The 19,328-nt window shown below is 41.2% G+C and overlaps 2 protein-coding genes across 2 annotated transcripts in view; both read left to right on the forward strand.

Moving 5' to 3' along the window:
• Positions 1–19,328, forward strand: part of LOC141361726 (protein NLRC3-like) — a 261,228-nt gene that overhangs the window by 180,927 nt on the left and 60,973 nt on the right. The window lies entirely within an intron of this gene.
• The window catches only part of LOC129437412 (protein NLRC3-like), a 32,354-nt gene that overhangs the window by 2,291 nt on the left and 10,735 nt on the right, over positions 1–19,328 (forward strand). The window contains exons 5-6 of the mRNA XM_073862483.1: positions 202–297; positions 478–2,286. Of these exons, the coding sequence (XP_073718584.1) occupies positions 202–297; positions 478–2,286 (1,905 nt within the window). The remainder of the gene's footprint in view (positions 1–201; positions 298–477; positions 2,287–19,328) is intronic.

A 19,328-nucleotide genomic window follows, 5' to 3' on the forward strand; every position in this document is an offset into this window, starting at 1 on the left:
TTATCGTTCATCAGTTAGAAAAAATCGCTCTGCAAGTGATCACAATGATACTTTTACTTGTATCTTTATCGTTATAGTTGTGGTGTAAACTCCACTATTCTCTTTAAAATCAAATGATTTTTAAAACTATATTTTTTATAGTTATAGTTATAATGGGAACCGCCCTTTAAGTGATTCTTCATTTTCATTCTTGCCATCCAGACGAATCATAACAGAACCCGACTGTAAGGGGAGGAAGATTGAGCAATTTGGGAATAAACTACAAGACTTCAATAAAAACATGAGTCCTCATTTCAAGTAAATCATAGGATTTTAATTTATTTTTAGAGACTAAGAAAAGTTGACCACATGATACTTAAAAAAAATTTCCATCCATATTTATATGTCCCTGTGTTTTGTGATGCAAAAACAACATTTTGCTCTGTACTTTTTAACTCAAACTTGTGTTCTTATCTAATATATTACTTTTAATTTCAGTCATGACTCTGATCCTGCTGAAGTCCTGAACACATTCAGATCAAATCTGAGGAAGAAGTTTGAGTGTTTGTATGAGGTAACATCAAATAAGAGAAACCCAACACTACTGAATGAGATCTACACAGAGCTCTACATCACAGAGAGTGAAAGTGGAGAGATCAGTAATGAACATGAGGTGAGACAGATTGAGACACAATCCAGAAGAACAACAACAGAGGAGACACCAATCAAATGTAATGACATCTTTAAACCTTTACCTGAACAAGACAAACACATCAGAAGTGTGCTGACAAAGGGAGTCGCTGGCATTGGAAAAACAGTCTCTGTACAGAAGTTCATTCTGGACTGGGCTGAAGAGAAAGAGAATCAGGACGTCCACCTCATATTTCCACTTCCTTTCAGAGAGATCAATTTGATGAAGAACAAAACACTCAGTCTTTTAGATCTTCTTCATCTTTTCTTCCCACAAACAAAAGAAATGGAAATCTTCAGTGATGAATATAAAGTGTTGTTCATCTTTGATGGTTTGGATGAGTGTCGTCTGTCTCTGGATTTTCACAGCAGTGTGAGGTTGTGTGATGTAAGTGAATCAACCTCAGTGGACGTGATGCTGACAAACCTCATCAAGGGGAATCTGTTTCCTTCTGCTCTCATCTGGATCACCTCCAGACCAGCAGCAGCTGATCTCATCCCCTCTGAGTGTGTTGATCGAGTCACAGAGGTACGAGGCTTCACTGATCCACAGAAGGAGGAATACTTCAGGAAGAGAATCAGTGATGAGAGTCTGTCTGATCAAATCATCTCACACCTGAAGTCATCCAGGAGTCTCTACATCATGTGTCACATCCCAGTCTTCTGCTGGATTTCAGTCACTGTTCTAGAGAGAATGTTGAGTGAAGCAGAGAAAAGAAAAGAGATCCCCAAGACTCTCACTCAAATGTACACACACTTCCTGATCATTCAGACAAACATCAAACATCAGAAGGACTATGAGAAGAAAGATGAAGACATGATCTTCAAACTGGGGAAACTGGCTTTTGAGCAGCTTGTGAAAGGCAATCTGATCTTCTATGATGAAGACCTGAGAGAGTGTGACATTGATGTAGCAGAAGCATCAGTGTACTCAGGATTGTGTACTCAGATCTTCAGAGAGGAGTTTGGTTTGTATCAGGGGAAAGTTTACTGCTTTGTTCATCTCAGCATCCATGAACATCTAGCAGCTCTTTATGCTCACATCTCCTTCACAAACAACAACAGATACGTGTTTAAACAAAGTACTAAACCAGTTCATTTTTCAGAATTTCCGCACAAATTGAAATCATCAGAATGGGATTCATTATCTGAGTTACATCATCGAGCTGTAGATGAATCTTTACAGAGTAAGAATGGACATCTGGATCTTTTCCTGCGTTTTCTTCTGGGTCTTTCACTGGAGTCCAATCAGATTCTCTTACAGGATCTACTGACACAGATGAGAAGATGCTCCTACAAGAAAGAGAAAACTGTTAAGTACATTAAACAGAAGATGAATGAGAATCTGTCTACAGAGAAATCCATCAATCTGATTCACTGTCTGAATGAACTGGGTGATGATTCACTGCTGCAGGAGATTCAACATTATGTGAGATCTTCATCAGTAGGAAAGACCAAACTCTCCTCTTCACAGTGGGCAGCTTTAGTTTTTGTGTTGTTGATGTCTGAGCAGCATTTGGATGAACTTGATCTAAATAAATTTATTGGAGATAAAAATAAAGCAGATGAAGTTCTTGTGAGACTGCAGCTTGTGATTAAAGAAACCAAAAAACTCAAGTAAGTAAAACTAACAACAATCACATGACTGTTTACATATTAAAGCAACACTATGTAGTTTTTCATGTAAAATTTGATTACGGCTCCCACATAAGGTTGAAAAGCGCAACAAAACAATTAATTTAATTATTTTATGATTTTATTTTGAATTCTTACTTTGGGAGAATCTTTCCTAACAAAAGTCATTTTCTTAATGTTGTACATAAATCAGCAGTCAATCTTAAAAAAGTTCCCAACATTCTGCCAACATAAAAAGTGTCCAGTTTTCTTGACGTTATAAGAACGTTTCTGTGTTGTCTGAACGTTAGATGAATGTTACATTCTACCATTTTCAAACGTTATGACAATTTCATGTTTTAATTTTTACACAATGTTTAAAACAACAACTTATCTACCAACTGCTACAGAATTACACTAACTTTACATTACCATAACAAATGTGTTTTATATACACAAAGTTAACACAACCAGGGAAGAACTAGTAAACCAAAAGTCAAGGGTCAAGAGTTCAACTAAAACAAACACTAATCAACACAATGGTGACTTTAAATGAAACAAATCATCAACATCTAAACCTAATAAGTGAATTGTGTTTTCTACAGCAATATTTTTACAGAACATTCAGAAATAATGTTTTATGGAGTGGTTTCACAGATAGGGATTAGCTTAAACCAGGACTAGGCCTTAGTTTAATTATGAAATATAAAAAAATTTAACAAACACACTTTGCTAAAAAACATTACTTGTGTGCATTTTGAGACAAACAAAGGGCACTGATGCATTTTTAAATATGTCCGTGCAAGTTGTTTTCAGTTTGGACAGCTATTACATTTACTTTAGTCTAGGACTAGTCTAATCCCTGTCTGGGAAACCACCCCTATAAATTTTAAAATAATAAAATGCAATGTTTCTCTATCATATGGCTGGACGTTATGGCCAAAAATTTTATCACGATATACTTCTCCATTTCGGTCGGTACGGTATAAATCCGATGACGGTATGCATATTAAAAAAGCCTCAGGAAAAACTGCCACGAATGCCTGCAATGGATGTCTGAACCAAAAACAAACCTCTGAAAAAAACTGGGCCACCGGGTTGTGTTTGTGTTTTGATATATTATGGATTTATTCAGTCATAGTATTGACTTTCATAGTTCCATCTGTGTTAGTCTATAGTTTTGATCAATTTGCTATTATAGTAATATGTGGAGAAAATATAAGTCAACGTGACCCTAAAATTATTGTAGTATTTAATGTTACATAAAGTAAGAAAAATAAAAATTACTGATCTACTTGTAATTGCTTAGCAAGCTAGATAGTGAAAAATTATACATTTATTTCATGATCTAATCTAATACTTTTTATACAAAGATGACGGTGTTGACATGTTATGGTTGTCACAGTAGCAGTGTCCAAAAATATGAAGACGTTTAAGAGAAAATATCAAACATACAGGAGCTTGAGTGATCTTGAAGCATGCAGAAGAGCTGAAGGTTTGAAAATGGGGTCCTCAGGAATGCATATAACATTGATTCTTTTTCTTCATAAAAATAATATTTATTTCCAACAGAATTAGCACTTTTCTTAGTGGGACATGTTTTTGCCAAAGTTTCAAGAATCAGTGATTTGATACTAGACATTTAATTATATTATACATATAACTCATAACCAGGTGACACAGCAGCATACATACTTGTATCTTTTCTCCTCATCTTTATTCTTTTCTTACCTTGGCACTTTATGGCTTAAGCTTATTTTTTCTCACCAGTAATTTAGTTTGTGTTTATTACATCTGTTCTCTCTCTCTATATGATGTCGTCATTGGAAGCTGTGACTTGATGCGAACTGACCCCACACCTCCTTCTCATACTTCTGAGTGACTGACAGCTCTTCTCTGAGCAAACACTCCAAAGTCCCGAAAATATTAATTGATCGTGTAACCTCTTTGTAATGTCTTCTGCCTAATATAACCTCCCGGACACCATCAGGATTGTGGTAACAGCAGGTTTATTCCACATCTGCATTTATGACAAACAGAGTAGAATAGTCATCTCATGTGGACAAACAGCATGCTCTGTCTTAGGGAAGGTCCTCCATTGCTTTTTGAATTACCCATAAGAACTCTTAAAGCTCCAAACAAAAGTAAAGTACAGTTTGACACATTGATCGTATTGTGGATTTAAACTTATATAAACAAAATGATATTAAAACACACCAAATCTTCCCTCTTAATCTTACAAGGAGTGAAAAACGTAAAATACTGTATTTACACAGATTTCCTACAGTTACCTTTCCATTTTATGTTATATTAACAGTTATGTGTAAACAATCATATAACTTCATTACCAGTGTTGGGTAAGTTACTCAAAAAAGTAATCCACTACAAATTACAAATTACTACTTTAAAATTGTAACTTGATTACATTACTGATTACTACATGCAAAAAGTAATCTAATTACTAATTACTTTACTTTTAAGTTACTTTGACAACATCAAATCTAAAAAACTACAAAGATAAACCCAAACGCAGTGTTAATGTGAAAATGTTTCTTGTAACATTTGAAAACAGTAATGACTACAGTGCATATTTGAATGCTTAAAGCTATTTTTGGTGTGATTTTGCCCCCTCCTAAAATTACTGGTCATATAGTGATCCAGAAATATTTGTAGCTTTTATAATAAGTTACAGATGTTTAACATTTCTCATTAAACATTCTACATTCATTGTCTGTCTGTCTGTCTGTCTGTCTGTCTGTCTGTCTGTCTGTCTGTCTGTCTATCTGTCTATCTGTCTATCTGTCTATCTGTCTATCTTTCTATCTTTCTTCTACATTCATTCGCGGTCACGGAGACAGAAACTAGTTTTAACACGTTGTCGCATTCGCGAGGGCTTTTTGGTCAAGTTAAAGAATGTTAATATTCATGTTAGTTCGTTAAATATAACAATTAAAAGTTGTTTTGGTAATTGTTTAAATAAATGTATGATTACTTAATGCAGTGCACGCACTGAGTTCATGATAAAATAACATAGTTAAATAATGTTAACAAATAAAACCTTATTGTACATTAGTGATTTAAAAACACACCTGTACGATCGCTTCTGGCAAACCAGATGTCATCGCGCAAAGCCCACTCTGAAATGCCAAGGTTTTGGACATGTATTGTCTGTATTCCACTTGAGGGATCAACCACCGCTCACATATTTGCTTGCGTCTCCGACGAGTGAGTAAAGCATATGCTCGTTAACTGACGCTGCGTGCATGCTCGTTAACAGACGTTGCCGTGCAATGGCAAAACGTCATTTTAAAATACATTTTAATTAATTTTTCAACACTTAATTTGTAACGCTAGGGACGTAATTTTGTTGTCATTGGTAACTGTAATCAAATTACATACATTTAAAATGTAAAGCGTTACGTTACTGCGTTATCAGGAAAAGTAATTAGAGTACAGTAATGCGTTACACAGTAACGCGTTATACCCAACTCTGTTCATTACAATTCAACATACAGGAGGCAGACAAACAACAGAAAATACCTGGATCTTATGTTCAAACATTACAACACTTTATAACAACATATGGTAATTAGGGGTGTAACGGTACGTGTATTCGAACCGGACCGTTTCGGTTCAGGGTTTTCGGCACGGTGCACACGTGCACCGAAAGGCCGAATGCAATCTTTTGTGTGCGCCTGTGCGGAACATAATATGTGCGTTTCCACACGAACATATTAAGTGGCGGAAGTCTCCGCAACAGCTGTTTTATCGTAGTTATTGTCCAACTCCATTGACTTGTATTAGATGTGCTGTGAGGTACGGTATTACTCCGCCACCGGAAACATTGTTTCTATTCTTGCAATTGGCAAAGGTGGATTATCGCCACCAACTGGGCTGGAGTGTCTATTATTCAAGCTGTCAACGGAAGAATATACGGGTGTGAAGCGTTTGGAGAAATAGGTCCACAAGTTTACAACGAATGCTAAAACACCTGTTGGAAAGCATCTTTTGCAGCGATTTTTGTGTGAGCATATCAGTGAAAACCCCTGACCAATCGCTGAGTTTCACGTCTTTGTAAACGAAAGTTTAATGCATTTTAGGAAGTATTGTTCCTGTGCACCTATACAGCCATTGTAGAGGTGGGGGGTAATACAATAAACACACGAAAGTTTTCGGGCCAGCATCATATGTCCAAATTTCAGTCAAAACCATTCTATTTCATCATAAACAATCTGAAAACAGGGCTTTAAGTGTAAAATACCGAACTTGTCCTTTAACTACAAGACACCACATGTTTAAGAGGGAAGTAGCCCCTTGACCTGTGTTTAACATGCGTTTTTACATTTGACGTGAACGGCCACAGGACGCCGTAATGTATCGAAATATCGGAAATGTGTTTAGAAACCATATCACCCTTATCGAAAAATATTATACTGCGAGATATATTGATATTGAATTATTGTCCAGTCCTACTCTATCATTTACATAACAAGCAAATAAGTCTATAAAACAGTTGTTGTTTTAAACATTGTGTGAACATTAAAACATGACATTGACATAACGTTTGAAAATGGTAGAATGTAACATTCATCTAACGTTCAGACAACCCAAAAACATTCTTATAACATCAAGAAAACTGAACACTTTTTATGTTGGCAGAACATTTTTGGGAACTTTCAGGGAACGTTCTTAGAACTTTTCTCTGTTAGCTGAGAGTCAGACAACATCTTGTTCATTATGAACACAAACACTTGAGGAAATAAGATCAAGTATTCAGTGTGAGTCATGAACTCAATACAGATTTATGAAGAAATGTTCATGTGGTTTAGGACATCTAACACTAATAGTCAGCTGTGTGATGGATTTATTTGACATTTAAACACATAGTGTCTCAGTTACTGAGGGATTGAAAGAGGAACATTACATGAAGAGATGGAGGTTAGAGATTTGTGTTTGTAGTTTTGGATAATTCACATAAAGTCTCTGTTCTTTACAGGTTGTGGAGGTGTGATATCACAGATAAGGGTTGTGTTGCTCTGACTTCAGCTCTGAGATCAAACCCATCACATCTGAGAGAACTGGATCTGTCTCAGAATATACTCACAGATTCAGGAATGAAGCTGATCTCTGATGTACTGAAGAATCCTGACTGTAAACTAAAGATACTGTGGTAAGATTGTGATCTGATGTTCAGACAGAAATTACATATAGATTATAGTGAGACTATATAGAGATCATAACATCTGTAATGGATTTATAGACACTAGTCAACATTGAAAGTGGAACATAAAAGTTAATTTTAGGGTGTTTTCAGACCTTTAGATCGATTGCTTTGTTTTGAAACCGGGGATTACATGGCTACAATGTTGGTTCAGTTCACATACACAAGGCAATATTTCCAAATGAAGCAGACTTTGTTAATTCAAGTCATGTGTGTGTAAACTTTCCTTTAATTGCTCAGAGTGCATCTGTTTATTTTCTGTGATTCTGCTTAAATTGTCTGTCAGGATTAGAGCCCGAAGCCATTTGTTTTGAGAATAATGGCTGGCTGAAAGTTATAAAGTTATTGGCTGGCTAGCCGGCTCAGCCAAAACCTAAATGACTGCTGCAGCCGCCAAACTTTTCATAGCTGCAAATGACTGAAGCTGCCACTACATGTCTACAGATGTATATGTTATACTGATTAACTAGATCTCAATCTTTCCAGGTAATGAGAAAATGAGACTGAGAAAAACTGTAATATAAACACACACTGTTATCAGTATTATTTTGGATAAAGTTTTGCACATTTCACTTTAATGTACACTGAATCATGCGTTGTGAATTAGCAATGTGGAAACGATGGTTTGTTACTGCAGTTATATCACGTTCAGTGCTAAAAATCTCTTTGTTCCAGAATATTTGGTTCATAACATCAATCTTTGATTCAGGTTTGTGCAACCGTGCCCTGAAGATTTAACAAAAGTCTGGGTAGGTCTAAGTTAACTCTTTCCCCGCCATTGACGAGATATCTCGTCAATTAAGAGAAAACGCTTCCCCGCCAATGACGAGATTTTCCGTCTTTCCGCAATACCGCTATTATCCACCAGGTGGCGCCCTTCCGCAACTTTTTAAACCCGGAAGTATTGCCCTATGGCAAGCTGCTGCATGTCCGTGTCTGTTTTAAAGATCGCTCTGAATGGGATCTCTATGAAAAGTCCGTCACAAACATGGAATTATCTCTGCTTTTTGATCAAAATGTGGTGTTTTTGCAGAAACCTACCCATATTCAAAAGCTGATTACCAAAGAACTACTAAAGGTAGGAAGAAACGTTTTTTTTTTTGTTTGAAAGCAGAGGGTCTGTTCTTTCATTTGGTATATTGTATGTTTATATATCTGAAGGAGAACATTTTCTGGAAGGCATTAAACTTTGGTGAAAATCATGAAAAATGCTGGCGCTGGCTGGCAACTTTTTTTAAAAATGCCTCCGGAGGTCGCATTTTTACGCTGCATACGTCATCAAGACTGTGCTGTTATGAAACCAGTCGGAAAATAGATCTCGTGTATTGGTTTATATATTTTGTGTGTGTATGTCTCTATGTGATAGAATTATTATTTGATGCAAATAATTCTAGCCGGCTCGGCCAAACTTTATCAGCTCAATTTGGCTTAGGAAATTATTGGCTGGCGGCAGCTGAACTTCTAAATTGTGTAAATGGCGGCACCTGGCGGCGGCTTCGGGGTCTAGTCAGGATGGACAGAGAGCAGCTTTATGAGTTTATTGTGTGGCTTTTTTGTAAGTGTGGTTATATTACTTCATTTGTTTAAGTAGGAATCAAAACTTGTGTGGGACAACATTCTTATCATGAATCTATGTGGAGAAGAGCAATTAAAAGCTGTTATTAATAGGAACAGGTGCACTTTCGTGTGAAATGGTGTTGACGTGCTCACCAGAATTCATATACAAAAGCTATCAGGTATGTTCATGGTTAATTAAGGAATTCATGGGTACCAAAGACAAAGAATAAACTTCTGCCATGACCGCCACCATATTTGTGTCCGTCTTGGCAGTGAACACATATCTAATACACTAAATGATCACATTTATTAGTTTAATTGAGGGCTTACCAGAGACAAAATACTGATTTTACAATCTGGAGTTAGATGTCGGCTGCCAGTCAGTTCCTACAGTTGTTCACAATCGCAGAAGAGCGCAAAATCAACAAAATGCTGAATTTTTGTGATTCTGCATTTTTTGTCATATTCTGTATTAAATATTTCCAGAAATTAAAAATGTCTGATAAAAATAAATAAAATATAATATCTGTCATTATAAATAGAGTAGACAACTTGGTGAATATTTTTGGCTTTAATTTACTAACGTGAATAAACGTCTCGGTTACGTATGTAACCCTCGTTCCCTGAAGGAGGGAACGGAGACGTCACGTCGTGACCGACGAATTGGGAACTCGCTTAGAGAGACCAATCTGCTTCGAATACTACTAAAACGCCAATGAACTTGGCATTGAGATATTTGCATAATGCTGGCGCCGCCCCGCCAGGTGCGTATATAAGCCACAGGTGCAAATGTAGAAATCAGCTTCTTTTTCGCTGAGAAAGCCGGAAAGTGTGACCGGCCGATAAACAGCAGGGAGCAGCCCTGTGGCGACGGGACGTGACGTCTCCGTTCCCTCCTTCAGGGAACGAGGGTTACATACGTAACCGAGACGTTCCCTTTCAGTCGGTCACTACGACGTCACGTTGTGACCGACGAATTGGGAATCCCTACCAAAACGCCACTGAGGGCTGACCTCTTCCAGTGTCTGCGTAAAGCCCTCCGGTTCCACTTAAGGATAAGGAGAATTAGGTTTTAAGGCAGAAGGCCGGGCACTAGATGTTCCTTTAACCCACAGTAGTGCCAGCGACTGGGAAGCGCCCTATCTGAGCGGTATAGGGACGCTGCGGAAGCCTCCGCCCCGTTAAGGGCTATTGGTGGGCGAAAGTCAACCGTAGTTGAGGTATAAATGACAGCCGTGGCTGTGTAAGCAAAGCAGTGCTCTGCTGAGGGAAACGTGGGCTAGTAGGATTAACCCCACGGAAAAATACTCACAAAGGAACCCGGTGGGACGCAATGTGGATGCCCGAGCCAAACACAGGTTCGCGAGGATGCAGCTAGTGAAAGGCTGGCAGCGGATGCTCCGCAACATCAGGCTTCCAAGGCAGCGGAGGAAGGCAAAACAAATTATTACGCATTTTTGCCTCGATGGCCTTCCATACTAAGCTCAGTTTGGAGCAGCAGTCGGAGGCTGCAAGCCGACCTGCGAGCCTGTTCCCTGTGCTTCCCCTAACGAGGAAAGGACACGAGAGGAGACAGGATCGACACGAACACTGTAAAATCTAATGAACGTATGAGGTGTCGCCCAACCAGCAGCTCTGCAGATGTCTGTTAGCGAGGAACCACGAGCGAGTGCCCAACAGAGAATGCATATAAATCCCTTACTCTCTTCACGGAGGCCAATGCTAGCAGGGTCAGAGTTTTCATTGACAAAAGCTTCAGACTCGCAGACTGCAAAGGCTCGAACGCGGTACCTGTAGTAGGGCTTCAGCACCATGGACAGGTCTCGGAGGAATAGAGGGAGGGCGCGAGGGGTTTAGCCTGCGAGCGCCTCTTAAAATCTAATAACCAAATCATGCTGGCCAACTTATCTGCCGTTAATAAGTAAGTGATGAGCAGAAATAGCGGCGATATCAACTTTAATAGTGGAGGGTGACAGCCTACCATCTAACCTATGTTGAAGTTATATAAAAGCACAATGTAAAGCATTCTCTGGGGTCCTCGCGTTGCGAAGAGCACCAGGTGACGAAAAGGGCTTCATTTAAGCGCGTAAGCCCGTCTTGTGGACGGTGCTCGTACCGCGTCGATGGTGTTAGATACCGCTTGCGATAAATCACCTAAACCTTGCGCGCACTCAACGACCATACATGGAAATCCCACAGGTCGGGGCGCGGGTGCCAAATGTGCCCCTTCCTTGAGAAAGAAAGTCCTTCCTCCGGGGAATTCGCCAGGGAGGGGCTGTCGCGAGGAGCATTAACTCTGAAAACCAATTCCTGGTCGTCCAGTACGGGGCGACTAATAAAAGGCTCTACTCGTCCTGCCTGACTTTGCACAGTGTCTGTGCGATTAAGCTCACTGGAGTGAATGCGTATTTGCGCGTCCCCGCGGCCAGCTGTGTGCCAACGCATCCACGCCGAGGCTGCCCTCGGTAGTGAATAAAACAGGCGACAGTGGGTATCGTCCGGTGACGCCAATAGATATATCTGCGCACGACCGAACTTCTTCCAAATTAGCTGAACCGTCTGGGGGTGGAGTCGCCATTCGCCGGTGCGCGCAGCTCGGGAAAGCGCGTCAGCCGCTGTATTGAGCGTACCCGGGATGTGAATGGCACGAAGGGACCTCAGATGCTTCTGACTCCAAAGGAGGAGATGACGAGCGAGATGCGACAGGTGACGAGAGCGCAAAAACCGCCTTAACGGTAAATAACGCAACAGTCGCAATGTTGTCGGTGTCGGCTAATACATCCTTCCCTCGCATCTCCATAGCGGAGCGTACAAGTCCCAGATATACAGCGCACCGCTCGCAGCAGTTGGGGTGCTATGCACACCCCTGAGACTGCAAGCCCGTCATACGTGGCTGCTCATCCCGTGCTGGGGGCATCGTATGTGCTACAGAATGCCAGGAGACCCGACTCAGTGGCATATCTTGCTATAAGAAATGCTGGGTCTGCCACGGGGTAAAATTGAAATGACACGCAGGTGTAATGGTTACACAGTGTATGCCGTTGCGCCACGCTCTCCTCGAGACTCGATCGTAAAACCAATGCTGAAGCGGTCTCATATGAAGCAGCTCGAGCAGTGTCACAGCCGCAGCATGCTGTCATATGTCCAGGAGCTTCTGAAGTTGTTTCAGAGAGACCGCGTACTTCCCTCGATTTAAACCGAGGCAAGTCAGAACTGACTGGTTGCGCGCTCTTGTAAAACACGCCAATAAATCGACCGAGTCTATTTCCATACTGAGAAAAAGATCCTCTGCACGGGGCAAAGTTACTCCTTTCCCAGCTGACCTGATGACTTAAACGAGCGAGATGCTGAAGCATTAAATCTCTGTGTTCGCGCACGTCTGCCAAGAACGAGCCATTATAGTTGACGTAAATATAAGCAGAATGCGAACAACGCTCTCTCTCTGAGATTTTAATGCCATGACTAGCACTTTCATGGAGACACGGGGAGAGAGAGACAGCTCGAATGGTGTACTTGGTATTAATATGCCCACCCCATGACGCAGAGCGAATAAACGGTCTAAGGCGAGGGGAGATTGACACATGAAGTACACGTCTACAGGTCTAAGGCTGCAAACCGATCTGAATATTGAAATACGAGCCTCGGCGTATCATCCTAAAGGATCACATTTGTAGAGCCGGTGCGTAAATAAATCGGTCGTAACTCACCGCATATTTTGAGTAATATGAGATAAAGGCTGGAAAAAACCTTATCATCATTCTCGGTAAGAGGGACCGGCTCGAAATGTCCTTCGCCAGCAGGACATCGACTTTTGCACGCAGTACATGTGCATCGGACGCTTTCACTATAGTGAAACGAATGCCCGTAGAATTTAAACTCCCGATTTTCACGGGAAGCGGCTAAGCGGGCGGGGCGAGCTGCTGACGACCGGTTCCCATGCGCTGCCGAGATGGGGTCCAAGGAGGGGAACAGAGGTGGCCGCCGCAGGACGCCGACGGTGAGAGGCAGACTGAGGAGCCGGCGTGGTGAACCAAGGGCAGCTCTCTTTTGCCGGGGCATGACCTAGGAGATCGCCTCAGTCTGCGCAGCGGAGCTGTACGACTCCACGGGCTCGCCGAAGAGGCCGGTCTGTGAGACAGGAGCATTCAAGAAGTTGTTCTCGTCTGCGTCCGTCATGTAAGCCAGACATAGCCAAAGGTGGCGATCTTGAACACTGTGGTGGACATCGCACGACTGAAGGTCGCGGCTTCCCTCATAAACCTCTAAAGCCTTCGCTTGGTGAACCTGCAGTGACGTTATTACGTGCAGGGCTGAAGCCGCGTCTCCGCATGCCTGATGGGCAGCGCCCGTAACCGGACGACTGTCTATACAAACACGGGTTGGGTGGTCCCTCCAGGAACGCAGCTGCATCGCAACCCCCCGCTCTACTGAAGGGATCCCCGTCCTTAGCGGCTCCGTTGGTGAGGGAGGTGAGGGGTGAAAGCTGAACGGCCGAGACGGCCGCAAATCACGTCAGCTCTTCGTGTGCCGTCGGGAAAGGCAGGAGGTGAGGACCGTAGAGGCCCGGGCAGCTCCGAAATACCAATCATATGGGCGGGACGGTTCGGGCGGAGAGGGATTAACCCCTCCAACTCTACCGTTTCTGCCGCTCGAGCGGGCACGGCCGCCATCTCCGGGACGACTCCGCCTCGGAGGGAAAAGATGGGCACCCCTCTGATGCTGCAGAAGTGACGGGACCAGAAGGAGGTCCAATGGATTCGGCAGAAATCGCAGAACACGACTCTGCAGTCTCCACCGGAGCCTCAACTGGCTTAGAATGAGAAGGCCGGTAGGTGAAGGACGCATCCTCCGTCCTACTCAGCGTAGTGATGCGAAGAGCGTCCTGCGAGCGCTTGACAGCCGCACCATGGCGGTGTTCAGCACTGCAAAGGCGCGGACGTCGTTCCCATAGAAACGACAGTCGGCTCCGCAACCCAAGAGAGTTATGCTCTCACAGAGAGAACAAAAGCTCTCCACGAACGCAGCCTCGGAGTGCTCGATGCGCAAGCACGAAGACAGCGCTCGTGACCGTCACTGGACTCCCTGTACTTCTCGCACCCAAGATCGCACGGAGGAAAAGCTATCCTGAAAAGGACGCTGATCTCCGAATATACGAGAGAGTGGCTGTCTTTAAAAAGACACAGAGCTCTCACGTATCACTCTTTAGGGAAATCACTCTTTTGGTGCTCAGCTGATGATGCGCACAGGGAGAGGCAACGCACACACTAAACTCAAAACAAAAAATATGCAGAGCAGTGGAATACTGCGAGCGTCCGCTGTGTCAGTACTGCTTGTCAATCAACTTCAGCAACCGTTCCCAGAAGAGCAGAAAGTAGCTTCTCAGTAGCAGATACTGCCAGCTTTCGAAGCGATAAAAAGCTGATTTCTACATTTGCACCTGTGGCTTATATACGCACCTGGCGGGGCGGCGCCAGCATTATGCAAATATCTCAATGCCAAGTTCATTGGCGTTTTAGTAGTATTCGAAGCAGATTGGTCTCTCTAAGCGAGTTCCCAATTCGTCGGTCACGACGTGACGTCGTAGTGACCAACTGAAAGGGAACAATCCCTCTCATAGCACGCTGTATCCTGTTACCATAACAGCCCTGCACCCCACAGTTAACAGTGAATCACATCTTCTGAGTACACATAAAACCATTATCTCTACTAGATTTATGAAGTTTAATGGTAAGATATAATGTATTATCTGGTGAAACAATATCAAAATGTATTACAATGTATTGTTTTGTAGTTCTTAAAATAAGCAGTGGCGTATTAAGACCTTGTGGTGACCCCGACCCACCTCACAAATGATCATGCAAGAATCCACTTAATAATTTAAAAGATTTTGTAAGAATGAGCAATTATTACATTTCACAAGGAAACTATCAATATAAACATGTCACTTTTGTAAAATTGAACACAAAAAACAACTCTTTAATCTGACATATAACAACATCTGTAGTTAATGTGCAACTACTCAGTGGTGTAATGCTATATTGCTTGTACTGAACAACACAAACAAAACAATTGCAGTGATGCACAAATTCTCAAACAATTTACAATTGCACTTTTCTGGATTTTGACCAAGCAAACTGGCATATGATGTCTTTAAAATCTATGTCTTTAACCAGTTCAGATTCAATGACAAGCAGGGAAAGTGCAGAAAGACGTTTCTGTGTCATTGTTGTCCAAAGTTCATTTTTCACTCGCTTTAGAGTAGATAAAGACCTCTCTCCTTCACAGTTAGATACTGACAAAGTTAAATACAGTATTAGTGCAACAAAAACATTAGGAAATGTTGTCCTTACTTCATTCTGATCAACAATTTACAGCAGCTCTGCAGGTGAGATCTTGTCTTTGCTAAAATGTTTGAACTGAATCAATTCATCAGTCAAAGTTTTATTTTGGTCCACTGGATAAGTGATGACAGTTTATCAGCCCTTATACACAATTCACTTTCTGTACAGTCATTACAAAAGAGAACACCAAAAAGATCATAGACCTCTTTGTAAGCATTAATATGTTTAGTCAGGCATGATTAAGTCTGTCCAAAATGACATAATATGCCTCGACCTTAAATCTCTGACTTACATCAGTAAATAATACTTCATCTTCATCAGATGACTCATCCACAAACTGCTTTCTCTTTCATTTGCAGCAAACATTATATTGATAAGTCTGAGTAACACCGAGAGCACGATCAGATTCATCTACCTCAACAAACTGCTCTCGTAGTGTCAACATAAAAGTGTAATGACTGCAATAGTTCAACAGCAGTGGATAAGTCCATGTTGCCTTTTTGCAGATGTACGCTTGTTGCCTTAAATCTGCTTAACACCCGGTTCCACAGTGTAGTCATTATAGTCGTTTCCATATTATTTATCTTACCAGCGAGTGCGGCAGCATTACGTCTTGTGTCTGCTTTTTCATTGCAATCTGAAGCAATTTTTGCAAGCGCTTTTCTAATTGCATTGTAGTTGACAATTTGACAAGTCCAACGCCAAGTCTTGCACCATTTTTAGTACACACTCAGTAAGGCTTGCACCTGTGTGGCTATAGATGGGCTCAAATCAAAGGAATCTTTTTAACTTCTCTTCCCTCCGCATTAAAGCAACACCAAAGAGTTTTTTTACCTTAAAATAATGCTTCCAAAACAGTTGCAGTGGTTCATCCACTCTAAACAGGGTGAACAGCACTTTCACATTCGCTTTGCAGCCCTCTATCGGCCAAAACCGCACTAAAGAAGTTTCCAACCGTCGGGTAGCGGTCCTGTAGTCCCAACACTACAAAAACTTGCTTTACGGCAGACCTACAATCCAATCAGAGCCAGCTATGCCTCAGTATTTATGACAGTGGGTAATGGACAATTACGCTTCTAACCTGTAGGGGAAGCAAAGAGCCAAAACTCTTTGGTGTTGCTTTAACAAATCTAAAGATAAATGTCAACTGATCAACATGGGAGAGGTCTGGTCTTGGCCTCGATATTTGTTTTGCTCGGTTTATTAAAGCAAGCATGTTACGTCAGTGATCTGCACTCTTTTCGTGGTCGGATATCCTCTCAGGATGTTTGCAGTCACAGAAGCCTGTAATAAATGTATGATTTTGTGAGGAGAAAAGTTTGCATGAATAGCAATAAACCAATCCAGTTGACGGGGAGTTCAGTAGCCATTCCTTAGGAACAATTAAGTTGTTTTGGGGACGAGACTGTAATAATTAATTTATAAGAGAACGTGTTCTTCCCCCATTCCACAATCTCGTACAGATGTTGGATATTTGGCAGACTGATTCTGATAGACTGCAGCTCCACGTTGTTTACTCTTAACTCACTTTTTCTGTGATGAACCCCCACAAGGCCAGATCACCAGGAACAGCAAACCATTGATTGTCCGTTTCATCATCCACCTCAGTCTGGGAGCTCAGAACAGAGCATAAATTTACATCATCATTAGTGCTGCTAACAGACTGCTCAGCACCAGCGTGAAAAAAAATGCATATTTGTGGGATTTTGTGTAAAGTGGCTTAATGTACTTTTTTTTGGCTATGCCACTTAGCTGCTGCCGATCATTTTCCAAAAAGCTGTTGTGCACGTCACGCTTACTTAGTAGATGAACAACTTACGTCTTAAAGAGCAAGTACTTTTGTAATTTCATAAAATATTTTTTTATTGCTGGTTTCAGTTGGTGTCCCTAAGACTTTGGTGCCCCTCAGCACTCGCCCAGTTTGCCCATATGTTTAATCTGCTCCTGAAAATATGTTGCTGGGACACAAAAGAAAGTCTGCTGTCCATAACATCTCAGTGTGAACAAACGTGCACATGCAGAGCTGTGATCTTTCAGGCTTTGACGGTCACATAAGCTCATAATTAAGTACAAATGTCTAATTGGCGTATATAAATGTGTATAAAAAGGTTGTGTGTAAAGTGAAAAGTTTAGGAAAAAAGTGTTTTAGGGCGTATGAATCCATTACTATAGGCTTGTAAGTATAAGTGACAGCTGTAACTTATATGTTACTATTCATTAATATTAGACAAGCATTTATATTATCTTAGTGGTCACTTCTGATTGAAGGCAATCCTTTATTCAGCTGATTTAACACCTTTGGAATTGAGTACAAGTGTAATTCGGGGTTCCTCTAACGACTGTTGTTACCGGCAACCAGGGGCGCCGTAAGGGGGGGGGGTGATTCTAAGGGCCCATGAAATTTTTGGGGCCTCAGCCAAGGACTGTGCCGCACACACAATCCCTTAAGCTGAGCCCTCTTAGCTCTGCCCCGTCTTTACTCTGTGTTTTAGCACGTTCTTTAATCCATGGTCTCACAATGCACCTGAACTTCAGAAGAGAACAAGGTGTGTGTATTTAATGCTAATTTCTATGATATCTGCATATGTGCACTTCCTTACTATAAATGCAGTTTACACAATGTGACGCTGGAGCAATACAATGCAGTTTTCTTTCCACTGTAAAGTCTTCGCTCTGTTCAACCCAGTTTAAAAAAACACAAGGGGATTTACGTTCCCTGTTTTATGTTATGATTCTAACGTGAAGTCAGCCCTTATAAGCTGTTTTAATTAACGTAGCCCATATAACTTAATTAACATAAACTAGAAATGCTAGCGGTTACACACTCCAATGTTTTGTAACGCAATATGCCAATGAAGGATTTTTAGGCAGTCAAGAATCGAGTTGATTGTGATAAAACAGAAATGCAACAAAGGCTAAACTAGTCCAGTTATGTATATTAAAGCTTCTCACCTTGCAACAGGTTTAAGAAATCAATCTGTCGTAATCTGCTATAGTTGTTGTAGTTTGTTAGAGAGATGGAGACGTTTATCTACAGTTGTTCTTCATTTCATTTTAGAGTCCTGTCGATTAATAAAGAAGAATCATTTATGTTAAGAGTAAAGCTGTTTTCTTAAGTTCACAGTTTTAATGATCTGTTGTTATTTTTGCTTTAGTGTAGCTGCTGGTGTGTGAAACCTGTTCTTTACCTTATAAATAATGCTAATAATTATAATACAAGTTTTCGTCAAGCATTTTTGACCCAGTCTTATTTGAGGCATAAGGTAACTGTATAGAAAAGATGCATTGTTATTGTTCGCCATTTTTAAATGTTACAATGTTATTGGTGTGTGTAACAGCTCAAGTATACAGTATGTCACTGAGACTGCCTATAAACACAGCCGGATTAACGCAAAGGCAAACTAGGCACGTGCGCCTAGGGCCCGATTGGCGGGATGGGGCCCAGACAGAGGGGGACATTTTTTTTTTACAAATGTCCCATCTACAATTTCGTCGCTGTCGGGCGGAATCCTATTATCTTTAAAACCATTATTTTTCAGGAAATTAAAAAAACGCCGTATTTTTAAGTTATTAAACATTGTATCGTTAAAGACGAGCTTTATGACTCGGGAGCAGGGAGATACGAACTTATGCTCTCATTGATAAGAATGGTACGGACACAGACGTCGCCGCTGCCAGCAGTGTTCAACAAATACTGCGGTCACATTGAGCCTTGTGACAAGAGACGATGGCGATGCCTCAATAGTTAACCAAAGCCGGCTGTAGTTGCATACAATCTTACTAAACTCGATTTTAAAGGTTTACAATCTATAAGTGATGCAATACAAAACACGATGAGCGGACTATGCTGTCTAATAAGTGGAAATGAATCTGCTCGCAAACTTACCTTCGTGGCTCACGGGCTTCCTTCTGCACAGAAGCATTAC

This window comes from Misgurnus anguillicaudatus, chromosome 24 (genome assembly GCF_027580225.2).
Source record: "Misgurnus anguillicaudatus chromosome 24, ASM2758022v2, whole genome shotgun sequence".
Classification (NCBI taxonomy): domain Eukaryota; kingdom Metazoa; phylum Chordata; class Actinopteri; order Cypriniformes; family Cobitidae; genus Misgurnus; species Misgurnus anguillicaudatus.